Here is a 13429-nt window from a genome sequence, read left to right as displayed (position 1 = left end):
TCCTATTAGAAAACTAACGTTGCATTCATCAGGTGTCTCTGAGCTTTTATAGGTTGAGCAAAAAACTTATGACATGTTTCTGATTGCAGTCTTCTTTTTTCTTTTTTTTTTTTTTCTTTTTTTTCTTGCAGGCAAGGTTAATATAGCCAAGAACTGACATATAATTAAGTAAAATTCTGGAAAAGATGAGATTATAGTCTACTGCTATAAATGAATAATCATTTGGAAATAGAAGGATGACAAGATAAGAGACTTTGGGTCTTTTAACACCTAAACTGAAGGTAAAATCCCTCTACTCCTGTTTTTCTGTGTGTGTGTACTCCTGGCCATGAGCCACAAAGCTATCTTGTGTGCACCAGTGCGGTGAATTTGTGATACTGTGTGGGAGATTTCCACGTTAAGCACAGACTTTCCTGGCAGATCTTAGGGCCAACAGTTGGCCTCTGCTTTCCCCACGTGCCTGCTTTAAATTTTGGTGTTTTTTTTAGGCCAAGAGTTCCTGCAAGAAAATTGAGAAAAAATTCCCCTTTCTGGGAAATAGTTCTCAAATCCCAAAACTCTTTCCAAAGTGTGCTTTAGTGCTTGTCATGTAAGCATCATCTTGGGGTCCTCTGAGCATTCTGTTGTACTTCCACAGTTGATGCCACATTTCCCTTTGAAATCTGTTGGACCCTTCTGCAAACTGAAACCCTCAGACAGATGGCAGCCTGCCGCAGGCTATAGCAGAGGTGAAGCGACTGATGGTGAGCATTTAACAAGATTCTTCCCATGTCTGATTTTCCAGCGTGGCTTCCATGGCCTGTGACGAGCTCACTGCTGTCTCGGGCATCTTTACGCGCCAGAACTCTGCTAGTGCTGTTTCTCTGGACTTCGAACCCAACACTGACTACAAGTTTGTGGAAACCTTAGAGGACCGGTACAAGTGTGCCTACTGCCACTTAGTCCTTCACAATCCACACCAGACAGGATGTGGGCACCGGTTCTGTCAGCAGTGCATTCTCACTTTGCGGTTAGTACAAACTCCTTCCTGTATCTACAGGCTCCCTGTCATCCTGTTCTTAAACAGAAGTTGGCATCTTCCATAAATCAGCAGTGAATTCCATAACAATGATTCTCTGGTGACACGTTGTATGAGAGTCAATGGGAAGACTTCTGAACTCAAGGTGTCTTTAAAGATCTTACAGGGTGCTGGAGAGAAATATAGGATTGCTTTGGCAACTGCATAGAAGTCAGCATATGAAAAATTTTTATATGAATTTAAACATTATTGAGTGGGACAATGTCTTGCTTTGTCCATCTGTTATTGGTACTACTCAGGTGATTTTTTCTTGCATTAATATTTCATGTTATTGGTGCCAGTAGCTAAATTAAGGCTAGTTTCATTTGGTTCCATGTAATTTCTTTACTTCCAGTGGAGTCCTTGAACTGATGTTAATATTACCCAAGACTACAGTGAGATCAGAAGGCTGTTGCCATCCGTTTGCTTGGGATTCACCTGCAGGTGTAAATAAGCTCACCTGGCAGACCTATCAAAAGTTTTGTGTGCATGCGCTCAGGACGACAGCAGAGAAGCTGGATTGTGTGACCAGATATTGCTTTCATTTTTTACAAATTTTAGATGCTTTATGTTTGTCACTTTTCCCCCTCTGGGTCGCCTCCCTATGCACAACAGCCTCAATATGCATTTTCTCTCCTCTTATCATAGGACTTCTTTTAATACAGGGGACATTAAGTTTCCCTTTATTGTTTTAACAAGGACTGCACTACTTGTGCTAAACAGAGGCTAGGCTTAATGTGCTCAGATTTTTTCAGATATGAGATCTGTAAGAAGCAGATGGCCAGAGAGTGACAAGATCCCCTGTAATTTAAAAGGCACCTTATTAACAGTCATAGGACAAACTGCTTTCTGTTATTAGTTCATTGTTGCAGCTTAATAACCTCCCAGAGCTCTAAGCAGACTGTGGCTGTGTAGTTGCTAGAACAAAGCCTTTCCAAAGTGCTTTTTGATTCTTATGGTACCCCATGTGAATGGGACATAGACAACTCACATTCCTTCCATACCTTATTATTACATAAGTTCTAGGTATGATGTTTTGTTGATTCATATGAAGGAAAATATCACTTTGACATAGGAACAGCAGATAAGACTTAACTTGTTAAACCATCTCTGGCTTAAATTACTTGCTATAAAAGTGACTAAAACGTAGGAAATTTAAGATGGATCAAGAATCTGTGCCCTCAAATTATTCAGGCCGGACCTCATTTTGATGAACCCATGCTGACTATGCCTGATAACAGCTTTGCTTTCTAACTGCCTTTCAATATTCCTCAGGACAGTCTTTTCCACAGCTTTTCCAGGTTAGGCCAACAGGTCCATAGTTTCCCAGGTCTCCTCCTCCTGCCCTGTTTGCAGCTGGGTTTAATACTGTGCAGCTTCCAGCCATTGTGAGCCTCTCCAGACCCCAATGACCTTCATTAGATTGTTGAGAGGGGTTCAGCTACAATGCCCACCTCAGTGCTCTGGGGAGATGCCATCAGAGTCCATGAACTTCTGAATGTTCAGCTGATACAGTTGTCCCTTACAATTTTGGTGACCACAAATTTAAAGTCCCTGCTCCAATATCCATGCCAGCTGAATTCTAGCATGACGCAATCTTGGCAAGTAAATCAAATCTTCTGTGGGTTAACACAACTCTTCTTTTAATCTAGAGAACTGAATGCAGTACCCACATGTCCTGTCGACAAAGAAACAATAAAAATGCACGAGGTAAGTGGCTGTGCATGCAGAGACCACCTGCATGAAAAAAAGCAGGACAGCTGAGAACAAGGTGGATCTGAGCCTTTTTGTCCCCAGAGGCGGAGCAGCTTTTGTCTTATGAAGCGATGCTGATTGAAAGTGAAGAAAAAGAGATTTGGATGTACAGCTAAAACTTTCTTTTATACTTCGCATTCTAAAGTTATTTCAGTTTAGTCCTCTGTATTTCCAGTAAACTGTCAAATCGTTTCACACAGTTTTAAATCTTCTCATGTCTTTTGATATTTTTTATGGTGGATTTTTGTAGGTTATTTTACCATGAGAGTTTATTGGCATACTTTTTTAATCCCCTGTCTTTCTGGGGGATCTTGTTTGTTTGTCTTTAATTTTTGACTTGGTTACAAGTTGCTGTCTTAACTATTTCTATTATATATCATTAACCCTGCAGACTTTGTTTGCTTTTTGGTAACTTTTTAGAGGAAAAGACAAGTTCATGCCACTTATTTTGCAATCTACCTGATTTTTGTAATGGATTCATCTGTTCTTGTTTACATGCCAAGGCTTGAAAGTATGCTGCCTACTTGATCTTGCCACAATGAATTTCCCAGCAAAATGAAATGTCTCCTCCCTCTTCTGCTCCTTAGACAAAACTGTAATTAGATTGTCTTTGTAATTCTGTTTTTCACTCACTGTCTGCTGCCCTGTGGAAATCTTATGACAGTAGTGCAACACAGCAGCTGCATAATGCTCTGTGTAGGAAGATCCCTAAATAAGACTGGCAGTTTGCTCAGGGAGCTCAGTTGCTTCTGCTTACACAGCTATTTCTCAGAGTCTATAGACAGGGTGTCTGAGCATCATTGCCATCCATTCCTTTACAGGTATTCAAGGACAACTGTTGTAAAAGAGAAGTTCTCAATTTGTACGTGTTCTGCAAAAACTTCCCTGACTGCAATTCAAAAATAATTCTGGGGCGGTATCAGGTTAGTTGGCTCAATCACATTTTAAGCCTTTGATTTTCATGTGGACTTTGTGTGTCACAAGCTAAATTTCAGTGGTTGCCTTCAGACTTTTGTCACTGTAGCAATGTGGCTTGAGTACATAGTCAGTGTCTTAGTTGTACACTGAGTAACAAATACTACGTTGTGGCTGTAAGCTTACAACAGCTGCGCCATATTTGTTTGGTAAGAATCATTTGCTTTATATTGCTGTGAATATATCGGTCATTTTGCAAGTTCAGGAGGACTGTAGTGAAGGTTTGCTATATAATAATGAAAATATAATGATATGGGAATTTAAATATTATAAAAATAGCAAGGATAACTCACATCAGAAGTCTGTGCAGGGTGATGTGGAAGTGGGGAGAAAGACCCAAGACAGATGAGCAGGTTGGTGCTCAGCCTAACCTCACTGCCTTGCTGCTCAGCAGGGCCTGAGCCCAGCAAAAGTCCAGAGCCGTGGCAGCACGGAGATGGCCTTACTATATCCACAGCACCTGTACTTAATTTCTGTATGCTTAGGCATAATGAGATGCTTGATTCTGCAAAACTCGCTAAGACGTGCTGGCCATTCTGGCATGTTTGTGGGAAAAGTTGAAATCCTATAGAGGACTCCTCAAATTTTCAGAATTTTGTGTGTCACCAGACTGCCAGATGTTTCTGTATGTCATACCGGGGTTTAATTTGCTTTTATGTCTTGCAGGAACATCTTCAGCAGTGTTTGTTTGAAAGCGTGCAGTGCACTAATGATGGATGTTGTGATCAAATCCTTCGGAAAGATTTGAAAGATCATTTGAATCTGCACTGTAAATTTCGAGAAGAAATGTGTCAGTACTGTAATAAACATGTGGTGTTAATTAACATAAAGGTAAGATTATAAAATATTCCCTGGAGTCCATCCATAAATTTGCCTTTTAATATTGCTGAGTGAAACGTTTCCAGCATTGCAGTGGGGTTTTACCACTCATGAAACAAAACTTGGCTGAGTAGCTGAAGGAGAAAGCATAATAAAAGCGAGAATGCTTTAAGTAATACCAGTTACTCTTACTCTCTTAAAAACATGATGTGAGGCTTGTGTGTGTATGTTTATGATTACTTTTTGCATGCCAGTAGCAATAACTACTTCTATGTATGCTGTTTTACAAAAATGAAAACCATTGCCTTGTTTTCCTTTTTCCCCAGAATCATGAGGAAAATGACTGTCCTGATTATCCCATGCCTTGTCTCCAAAACTGTTCACAGATAATTCTGAAAAAGGAGGTACGAGGATTTTTTTCACATGCAACAATTCAGCAAATCGCACACTTCACTAAAACTGAAACTCGCATCACAGACTGCATTGGCTCACACCAATACAACTTCATCACTCTCAGTATTTTCTTTGTTTGGTCCTAAACGTGATGTATGTCCCATCTGACAAGCGAGGTGTTTGGTCACTGCAAAGCACTGGTATTGCAGTATGGAAAGACACCTGTCTTGCTTATTGATCCTGAATATTCATTTTCCTCTTTATGTAACCAGTCATGACATTGGCCTCTATTCACTCCTTAGGCAGGTTTTTAGATTTTATCAGTGTAATAAGGAACTTAATATTTATTTCATTACAAGTTTCTTTGTTAATATACGCAGATTGAAAAGCATCATACTGTGTGTCCTGAGACTGAAGTGGACTGCCCATATAAACAGTATGGCTGTCATATAAAGGTAATGTTTTATAGATCATTGCTTGTGCTAGAAATTTGTCTCCCAAACCAGAGTAGTTAATCAAGATAATCATTTTTAGTTCTTTTACAACCATTTCTAGTAAGATGCATCAGCAGAAAACCAGGACTGTAATTCCCTCACTTTCAATGCACGGAGGGGACATTTTAAATCCTGACATCAATAAATCTTTTACCCATCAGCTTCAAAAATCTGTGTGTCTGATTGTTTTGTTCTTTCACTCCCCTTCTGCCTCACTAAGGTGAAAAGAGGGAAACTTGCTGAACATGAAAATGGTGCCCTGCGGGAACACATGCTGCAGATTTTAGACAAGAATTCTAGATTGGAAGAACAAGTAAGTTGTATTTAATGAACACTCTTCCACAGTTCTTGGCAGTTTGGGAGATTACGTGAGATTTTGCATTTGTTGTCTGTTACAGCTCACATGCATTCTAAAAAGACTGGTTTTATTGTCCTCACCTCAGAAGTCAGAATATGCTCTTCCAGTGAAGTCAGGCAATTAGCTGGAAATTTGTCTGTGCTCAGGCGTGTGTATTCTCCATCAGACACAACGGGAGCCTTGTTGCCATCGCTTATATCATTTGCTTTCGACTTCTTGCAATTGATGCCAAGTTTGTGAATATAATACTTGAGGGTTTCAGAGGTTAGTGAGATTGCATTGAAAAGGAGCCTTGGGGTGCTGAAGTCATCCCCTCTGCAGAGGTGGCACAGAGCAGTGCAGAGCTTCCTGCCTCCTTCATCCTGCCTCATTCTTCCTGCCTCCTTCCTACTGCCTACTTGTGGCTTATAAAAATCTCACTTTGCAAGCTGGGCAATAGCAAGTCAGATTTAAGATGCAGGGATGTCAGTATTTGACAGCACATATCCTTGAATTTTGAATTATCCAGCTAAGCTAGAGGCTTTACACTGTAAGCTTCTCTACTTTCTCCTGTACCACAACATGTTTTAATTTAATCCCTGTTCATTTTGGTTGTGCATGGAGCCTTTTACTCTGTACTTTTCCATCTCTAGATCTCTGACCTGTACAAGAGCCTGGAATGTAAAGAGATTAAAATCCAGCAGTTAGCAGAGGCTATTAAAAAGTGTGAGAAAGAATTCAGACAGTTTACACAACTGTTTGGTAACAATAGCAACTTGATGGTAAGCACACAGGTGAGTGACACATTGGTTTTTTCCTTTTTGGCCAATTGCATTCTTGCAGTTTAAACCATGCACTATGAAGTATGTTTATCCAGTTGTCATTAATAGCAAGACAGTAACAAATACTGTTTCCCAGACATTTCCCAAGCCCTTCTTATTTACAATGACAGTACTGTGTTGTAACCAATAAAGAAGTTTGGGTATCTAATCGGGGCAAAAAGCACTGTATAAATCCTCATGGCCAGATCCCCATGGAAAATAGGAAGGTGTGAATTTGAATCATCAGTTGAATGAAATAAAGCAGCATGAACTGATCAAATTGAGGGATGGCTTCTCAGCTGGTAAATACCAAAGGAGGGATTAGTTGGACACATTCCTGAGGCAGCAGAGTACTTCTGACTGTACTGTGTAGTTGGTATTGCTCACATGTTAAAGATTTCTTTATTTCCAATGAAATGGCTGATTTTGTAAATGTCCTTGTCTCCGCTTCCCACCTTCTTCCTATGGTATTGACTGGAAGGCTCTTGCCAGTCATCTGGATAAGTCTGCTCGACTGGAATCACAGGTGAAACAGCTAATACAGATGGCAAACCAGCAACAAAGTAAATTAGACTTGAGACCCCTGTTTGACACAATTGAAAATGTAAAACAGAAGATTGCCCTTATGGAAACATATGATCAGCGCTTAGGTATGTCGGGACTTCCTTCTTTTCTGCATGGGTTCTGGGATCTTTGTGGTGGCTAAGTAGAGGTTCTGGTACTGCAGTCAGTCAGTTGCAACTCTTAGCCAAAAAGGGTTCTCTTCTCCAGGCTTTCTATGACCAACCTGTGGTAGTACATGCTACAAACATCCTCCCACCTTCCCCTACTCCATACTGTCACCAGAGGGCCCAGCTTCTGAATTCCTGAGGCACAGCAAGGCCAGAGTGCTGGGTTTGGTGAGGCTGGGGCACTGTGGTGGTAGCAGTCGTTGTTTCCCTAGTCAGACAGTAAATGTGGCTTGCAGTTAGTGTTTTTCCTTATTCAACTACCTGCTGCAACTAGAATTGGAAGAAAAAAAAATTAACAGCTGCAGTTAACAGTCTGTACTCAGTATTGTTCTTATGTATTGTCAGCTCAAGTCTAGCTGCTCTCTGACAATTTTATTTTACTTTTTCCCAGTTGTTTTGGAAAGTCAGTCCAGCAAACATGATCTCCAGATCAATATTCACAAAGCACAGCTCAATAAAAACGAAGAACGATTTAAGCTTTTGGAAGGCACGTGCTACAATGGGAAATTAATTTGGAAAATCACAGACTACAAGATGAAGAAAAAAGAAGCAATGGAAGGTCGTGTCCTCTCCATCTTCAGCCAGCCCTTCTACACCAGCCGCTGTGGGTACAGGTTGTGTGCCAGAGCCTATCTGAATGGGGATGGCTCAGGCAAAGGAACACATGTCTCACTCTACTTTGTTGTCATGAGAGGCGAGTTCGACTCACTGTTGCCATGGCCCTTCAAGCAAAAGGTTACACTCATGCTTTTGGATCAAACTGGGAAAAAAAATCACATTGTGGAAGTCTTTAGAGCTGACCCCAATAGCAGCAGTTTCAAAAGGCCTGATGGAGAAATGAATATTGCCTCTGGTTGTCCACGCTTTGTGCCACACACAGTTCTGGAGAACACAAAGAATACCTATGTCAGAGATGACACTCTGTTTTTGAAAGTAGTTGTGGATCTAACTGATCTGGAGGAATTGTGAAGAAAAAAGTATCCAATCAGTGTGACTGCTTTAATTTTTATGAAATGCCTTCTTGTTGATTACTAGCCATGCAATAGTGAATTGCCACCTGTCAGCTACTCATGTGTTTCAAGGCTCTTGGACCATGTGACAGACAACAAATTGTTAAAACATCAGCCTTTGTTTTTTAACCTTTTTTCAAGCCTGCAGCTTTAAGGCAGCTGTAAGACCAGTCTGATGTGAACACGCATTCAATCCAGTGCTTTGACTAGGCTCAGTACGAGCTGGGTGTGAATGCTTGGCTCACATCACAGGACTAGTGATTTAGGATGAAAATTCTCCTATAAGCCCTTGGGAGCCCAGGCAGGCCTGTGTGCTCCGCTACTCACACCAGTGCACATTTCACTTGTCTGAAATCGAAACATTTCAATATTAGCTCGTTTGAATCAATGTATCATGAGCCCTCAATCTCCTGGATTTTTGAAGCAGTGAGAAAGGGGTTCAGCCAGACACCTGTCAGGGATCTTGCATACTTTTTTTTCATTAACGTATTTTTTACCAGGAATTCCAGAGCAAAATACCAATGCCTCTTACTTTTCTAGCCTGATATTTCAGCTGTACAGAAGGTCACAAAACGGATGTGGTAACATCATTTTCATTCCTGCCTAGTGCCTTGGGACTGATTTCCACTGGTGATCAACATCCACAGTCCCTAGCTGAGGTCAAAAGTAGTTGCATGTCCTTCTTACCTCTCAGGATATGGCCATAAGGTACTCAGCTGCCAGCTCTTGGAAGAAAGGGGACAAAATTCTTCAAAAGTTTGTCCTTCCAGCTGCATCCCTGAGCGAACCAGCTCTACAGGTGGCAGGAAGAGCTCTGGATATGTATGGGAAAAACCTCAGATAACATGCACTGCTCTCCCTAGAAATTTGGAATTTTGGGAATGAAGGGGGAAATAGATGAGGGAATGAAGTTCCTGTTGGAACCCAGGTCTCACGAGTAGTGCAGTTTGAGCATTTGTTAAAAGGAGTGAGAGCTGCAGAGCAATTACTGATAACTATAAAATACTTAGGAAGATCTTCATTTTTATCCTAAGTTCTCTCCATATTGCAAGGGAACAATTGCATTTTATGTGGTTTATTGGAGACACACTAAGAATGCCAAGATCAGGCACCAAGCAACAAGAAGCAAAGAACACACGTGCCTTTTTAAAGTCTTTTGGGTGCTTGTAGGATGGATGTAATTTTGCACACTCATTTTGTTGTTAGAAGTGACGGAATTTTGTGTCTCATTTCTTGCAGATCAGGTAGTGAAAGAGCAAAATATTATCCACTGCTCCTGCAGCCCACTGGCAAAATAAAGCTGGAGCTTTTGAAAAGGATGGCATGAAAGCAAGCTGGATTTAGAGTAAGAATAAACCAGGCAGAATAAAAAACAAAATGGGGCACAGACCCCAAGGTATACGGTAGAAAATTCAGGACGGCAAATGTGGCAAAATGGAAAATGCCACTTCTGTGCAGAATGATATAATATGATTTGGTGACTGACACTAAGATGAGGGCAAAGTACATTTTATGTATTTTATATCTGGAAGCTCATTGCTATAGGCATTTACTTTTCCAGGCAGTTTCTGAAACGTACATCAGACAAATATTTTCAAATTTGGAGGTGGAGTGGAGGAGAAGCCTTACGATCTGTACATCACAGTAAGGTAGTACATCTGGAAGTCCTTTTTGTTGCACCACGTCTGTGTATGATGGGCACACAGGGGTTTTCATAGTGACCGGACAGATGATAAAGGTCCGATGTTGTTCTTTCATATCACCACGACTGACTTTACAGTCCATTTTCTCCACATAGCGGAAAGAATTGGGCCTCGTGTCCTTAACACTTTCTGTTACAGAAAGAGAAGTTTGTTTGAAAGATATTGCGATATCGTGGGACACTGATTCTAAGCCTCTGATGTGGACTTCGTATTGATTGATACTTTCAAAGGGATAACCGAGTGGTGTCAGCTGCAGGTCCTCGGACTGTCCAGCGCGTGAAGTGTAAAATGAAAGACTGAAGACCCTGGAGAACTGAAGCAGGACGGAAAGGATGCACTCTGTATCTGGATGAATAACAGACCTCTCTGCCTCCACACCCCAAGTATAAAATGGGGGTGCTAATACTTGTGGAAGTGTTAGGACTATTTAAATGTTTGTGAAGAGTTTTGAGCATGAAAAGAGCTAAGTACTATTAGAACTCCATTTCTGTCTGTTGAGTTGGTGATGGCGTAGTGATGTGGGTGTGTGTCAGTGTGTTGCCGGGCCAATGCTGGGAGCGTGCTCAGCTTTGGGCAGGCTGTGCCTGTGTTGGCGTTACCGTTTTGCCATGAACGTTCCTTTTAAAATTCTGAAGCACAAATGATTCCCCCTGGGTGACAGAAATGTCCCCGTTGGAGTACTGCCTATTTTATAATGAATTTATTGAGAAAATTACTTGTTTTCTAAGGTGATCTTATTTAAACTGGTTTCTTTTGTTACAATAGTTGAGTTCTGTGTTAAGATTCTCAGCGATTTTTACTACTTGAGAACCGCATTTTAAATTTCATCTCAAGGGTTAGGGAAAAACGTTGTCTAGCATGATTACTGGGGAAGGATTTTGTCGTTGCATGATAAATACCGAAAAACCTTTCAATAACGTCGTACTGAGTAAACAACCAAAAGCGTGTTCTACATCAGCACGGTGTATTTTTATGTAGTTACTGACCGTTTGTAACTGTTTGAGTATCTCTTACTACAGTGCAGGCATTTTTCTAGCCTAACGTCATAACTGGATACGCAAAAACAGGGTCAGAATAAATAACTTTTACCACCTCTCCGGAGTGCCGTGCGTCCCGTCGGCGGGCAGCCGTTGCCATGGGCGGTGCCCAGCGCGGTGCCGGGCGGGCCGTGACGCTCTGCCGGGCCGGGGAGCACCGCCTCCCGGTCGCCGCCAGCCCTTCCGGGTCAGCGCCGAGCCGCAGCCGGGTCCGTGCTGCCGCCGCGGCCGGCCCGGTAAGTGCGGCGCTGCGTCGGGCTCTGCGGGCGGGGCAGCCGCAGGAAATGGCGGCGGGGAGCCGGGCCCTCCGGTTGGAGCCGTCCCGGCGGCCTCAACGCTGCGTAGGCCGGGGATCGCTCCTCGCTGTCGCGGAACGTGGCCTTCTGATGCGCTGTCGGCTTGTAGTCTCTTTGGCGATAAATTTTGTGTAAATGCGTTGATAGTGACATCTTCGAAGGTTATGCACAAACGGGGTCTTGGCACACGTTGCTGCTGCAGGAAGATGGAAGCCTAAACTTTTGCTTCACCGTGGTGCGATGCGCTGTGCGGGTGCTGGCGGGGTTGGCCTTAGATGCCTTCTCGCCTTTCCTCTTTCACCGCACCCTTCCTCTTTCTTTTCTCCTCCAAGGCTTTTGGAGATGGTGCTCTTGACCAAGCTTTTGTCTCACTAGGTATGGACAACCAGAAGGATGAGAAAGGCAGGCTGCTCAGTGCAGCTTCTACAGAGGACCTGAAAGTCCGAGGTAGGCACAGCTGGTCAGTTCCAGAGCCACGGTGCTGTGTGTGATCTGTTATCCTCTGTGTCAGCTACCATCTTTAACTGTCATCTTTACTGTAGTCGCTCGCTAATGATAATGGAAGAAAGAAACAGAAGAAGAACGCTCCTCAAAATATGCTTTTGTTATGTTTAGTTTCTGTGAAATCATTTTTGTAGCTACTTGCAGGCGTGTCACTTTTGCCTTGTGTTTTCCTAAGGAAAAGAAAAAAGGAAAAGAAAACGTAGCAGAAGCAGATCATCATCCGCTTCATCCACATCATCTTCTAGTACTACATCCACTTCTTCTTCCTCATCGCATTCGTCATCAAGGTCGTCATCTTCAAGTAGCAGAGGTAAGCTGAAGCTTCACCGGGGGGCCAATTAAGTAGGAAAAAGTTTTACTTTTGCCTTTAGCAGTGATGGAGTTTTCAAGTGATTTGTCAGCTTTGGTAATACGTTTCTGTTGCTTTCTTTGCGTCCAGATCTCTGGCTGTCAGACACTTGCAGTCTGTTAAGCACATCTGCAGAAAGAGAGAAACATTGTCACTAATGTCATATATTGGTATAAGTAATCAGTGCATAAATGAGATTTCCAATTTCCCTGTAAGTAAATGGCAGTAAGCTAATATGTTGTTTTTCATACAATTAATTTGAGCCAGTGCTGATACATTCAGCTGAATTAAAGCATTTTCTTCCTATGCTTTACATTCCTATATGCCTCATCTCTAAAACCAAATGCCTTTTTCAGAATACTGAACTTAGTTTATTTTTTTTCAGATTCTTCTAAAACTAAATCAAAGAGAAGGAAAAAAGAAAAACACAACAAAAAGGTAAACGTTTTCTAACAAACAGAAATAAGTAGTTAACAAACAGAAAATAGCTCTTTGTACTTCAGTAGCCCTAAATATCATGGGATGTTTAATGCTTTTGTCTGTGGCTATGTAAATCCGAAGTGTGCTGTTAGGGTTAAAGTAAGTGAACTCTTAAGTTGACACACACCAGACTGTATATTAAATGAGAAGGAAAGGAACTTATGGTTCCTTTTGCCAATAATTGCTCATCCAACTAGAATTTAGCATAGTTGCTGAGGAAAATAAGTAGGAACCTTCATAACTCTATAGAATTTCTGTCAGAAGAAACCATTTATAGTTGGTCATAGATTCTCAGTGTTGTAATTTTCCTTTCTTCAGGTCCTAACTGCTGTTCAGTGATTGTATGCGTTAGGTGTACATTAAAAGAGAGAATCAGGGATCATACCATTTCCATTTCCAGAGATCCAAAGGTTGCTGACTTTGCTGAATTACTTTCTGTGTATTTCATATAGGACCAGCAGTGGTAAAGACAAGCAGCAGTGGCTCTGTTGGCTAGCCAGGGCATGAATAGGCTGCTTGTGGATTTTGGTTTTTTTGCCTTTGCGAATCTGTAAGTGCTACAGAATGTGTCTTATACTTGCAGAAGAGAAAAAAAGAGAACAAAATGAAGAAAAAGAAAGAAAAGAAGAAAAAGAAAGAAAAAACAGGACCTGTCCAGCTTTCAAAGG

At 41.7% G+C, this 13429-nt stretch overlaps 1 protein-coding gene across 1 annotated transcript; it reads left to right on the top strand.

The window, feature by feature from the left end:
• Positions 1-794: 794 nt before the first annotated feature.
• Positions 795-8351, top strand: TRAF5 (TNF receptor associated factor 5; the record flags this gene model as incomplete). Its single annotated transcript, XM_079550601.1, has 10 exons — positions 795-1009; positions 2710-2767; positions 3634-3735; positions 4454-4618; positions 4933-5010; positions 5380-5454; positions 5714-5806; positions 6484-6624; positions 7133-7301; positions 7774-8351. 10 exons carry the CDS (start codon positions 795-797, stop codon positions 8349-8351), a joined length of 1674 nt encoding a protein of 557 aa, XP_079406727.1.
• Between the last annotated feature and the right edge of the window lie 5078 nt (positions 8352-13429).

The sequence above is a fragment of the Tetrao urogallus genome (genome assembly GCF_951394365.1).
Source record: "Tetrao urogallus genome assembly, chromosome: 2".
Taxonomy (NCBI): domain Eukaryota; kingdom Metazoa; phylum Chordata; class Aves; order Galliformes; family Phasianidae; genus Tetrao; species Tetrao urogallus.
Note: the sequence above shows the minus strand (reverse complement) of the source record. Positions and strands in the feature narration are given on the sequence as shown.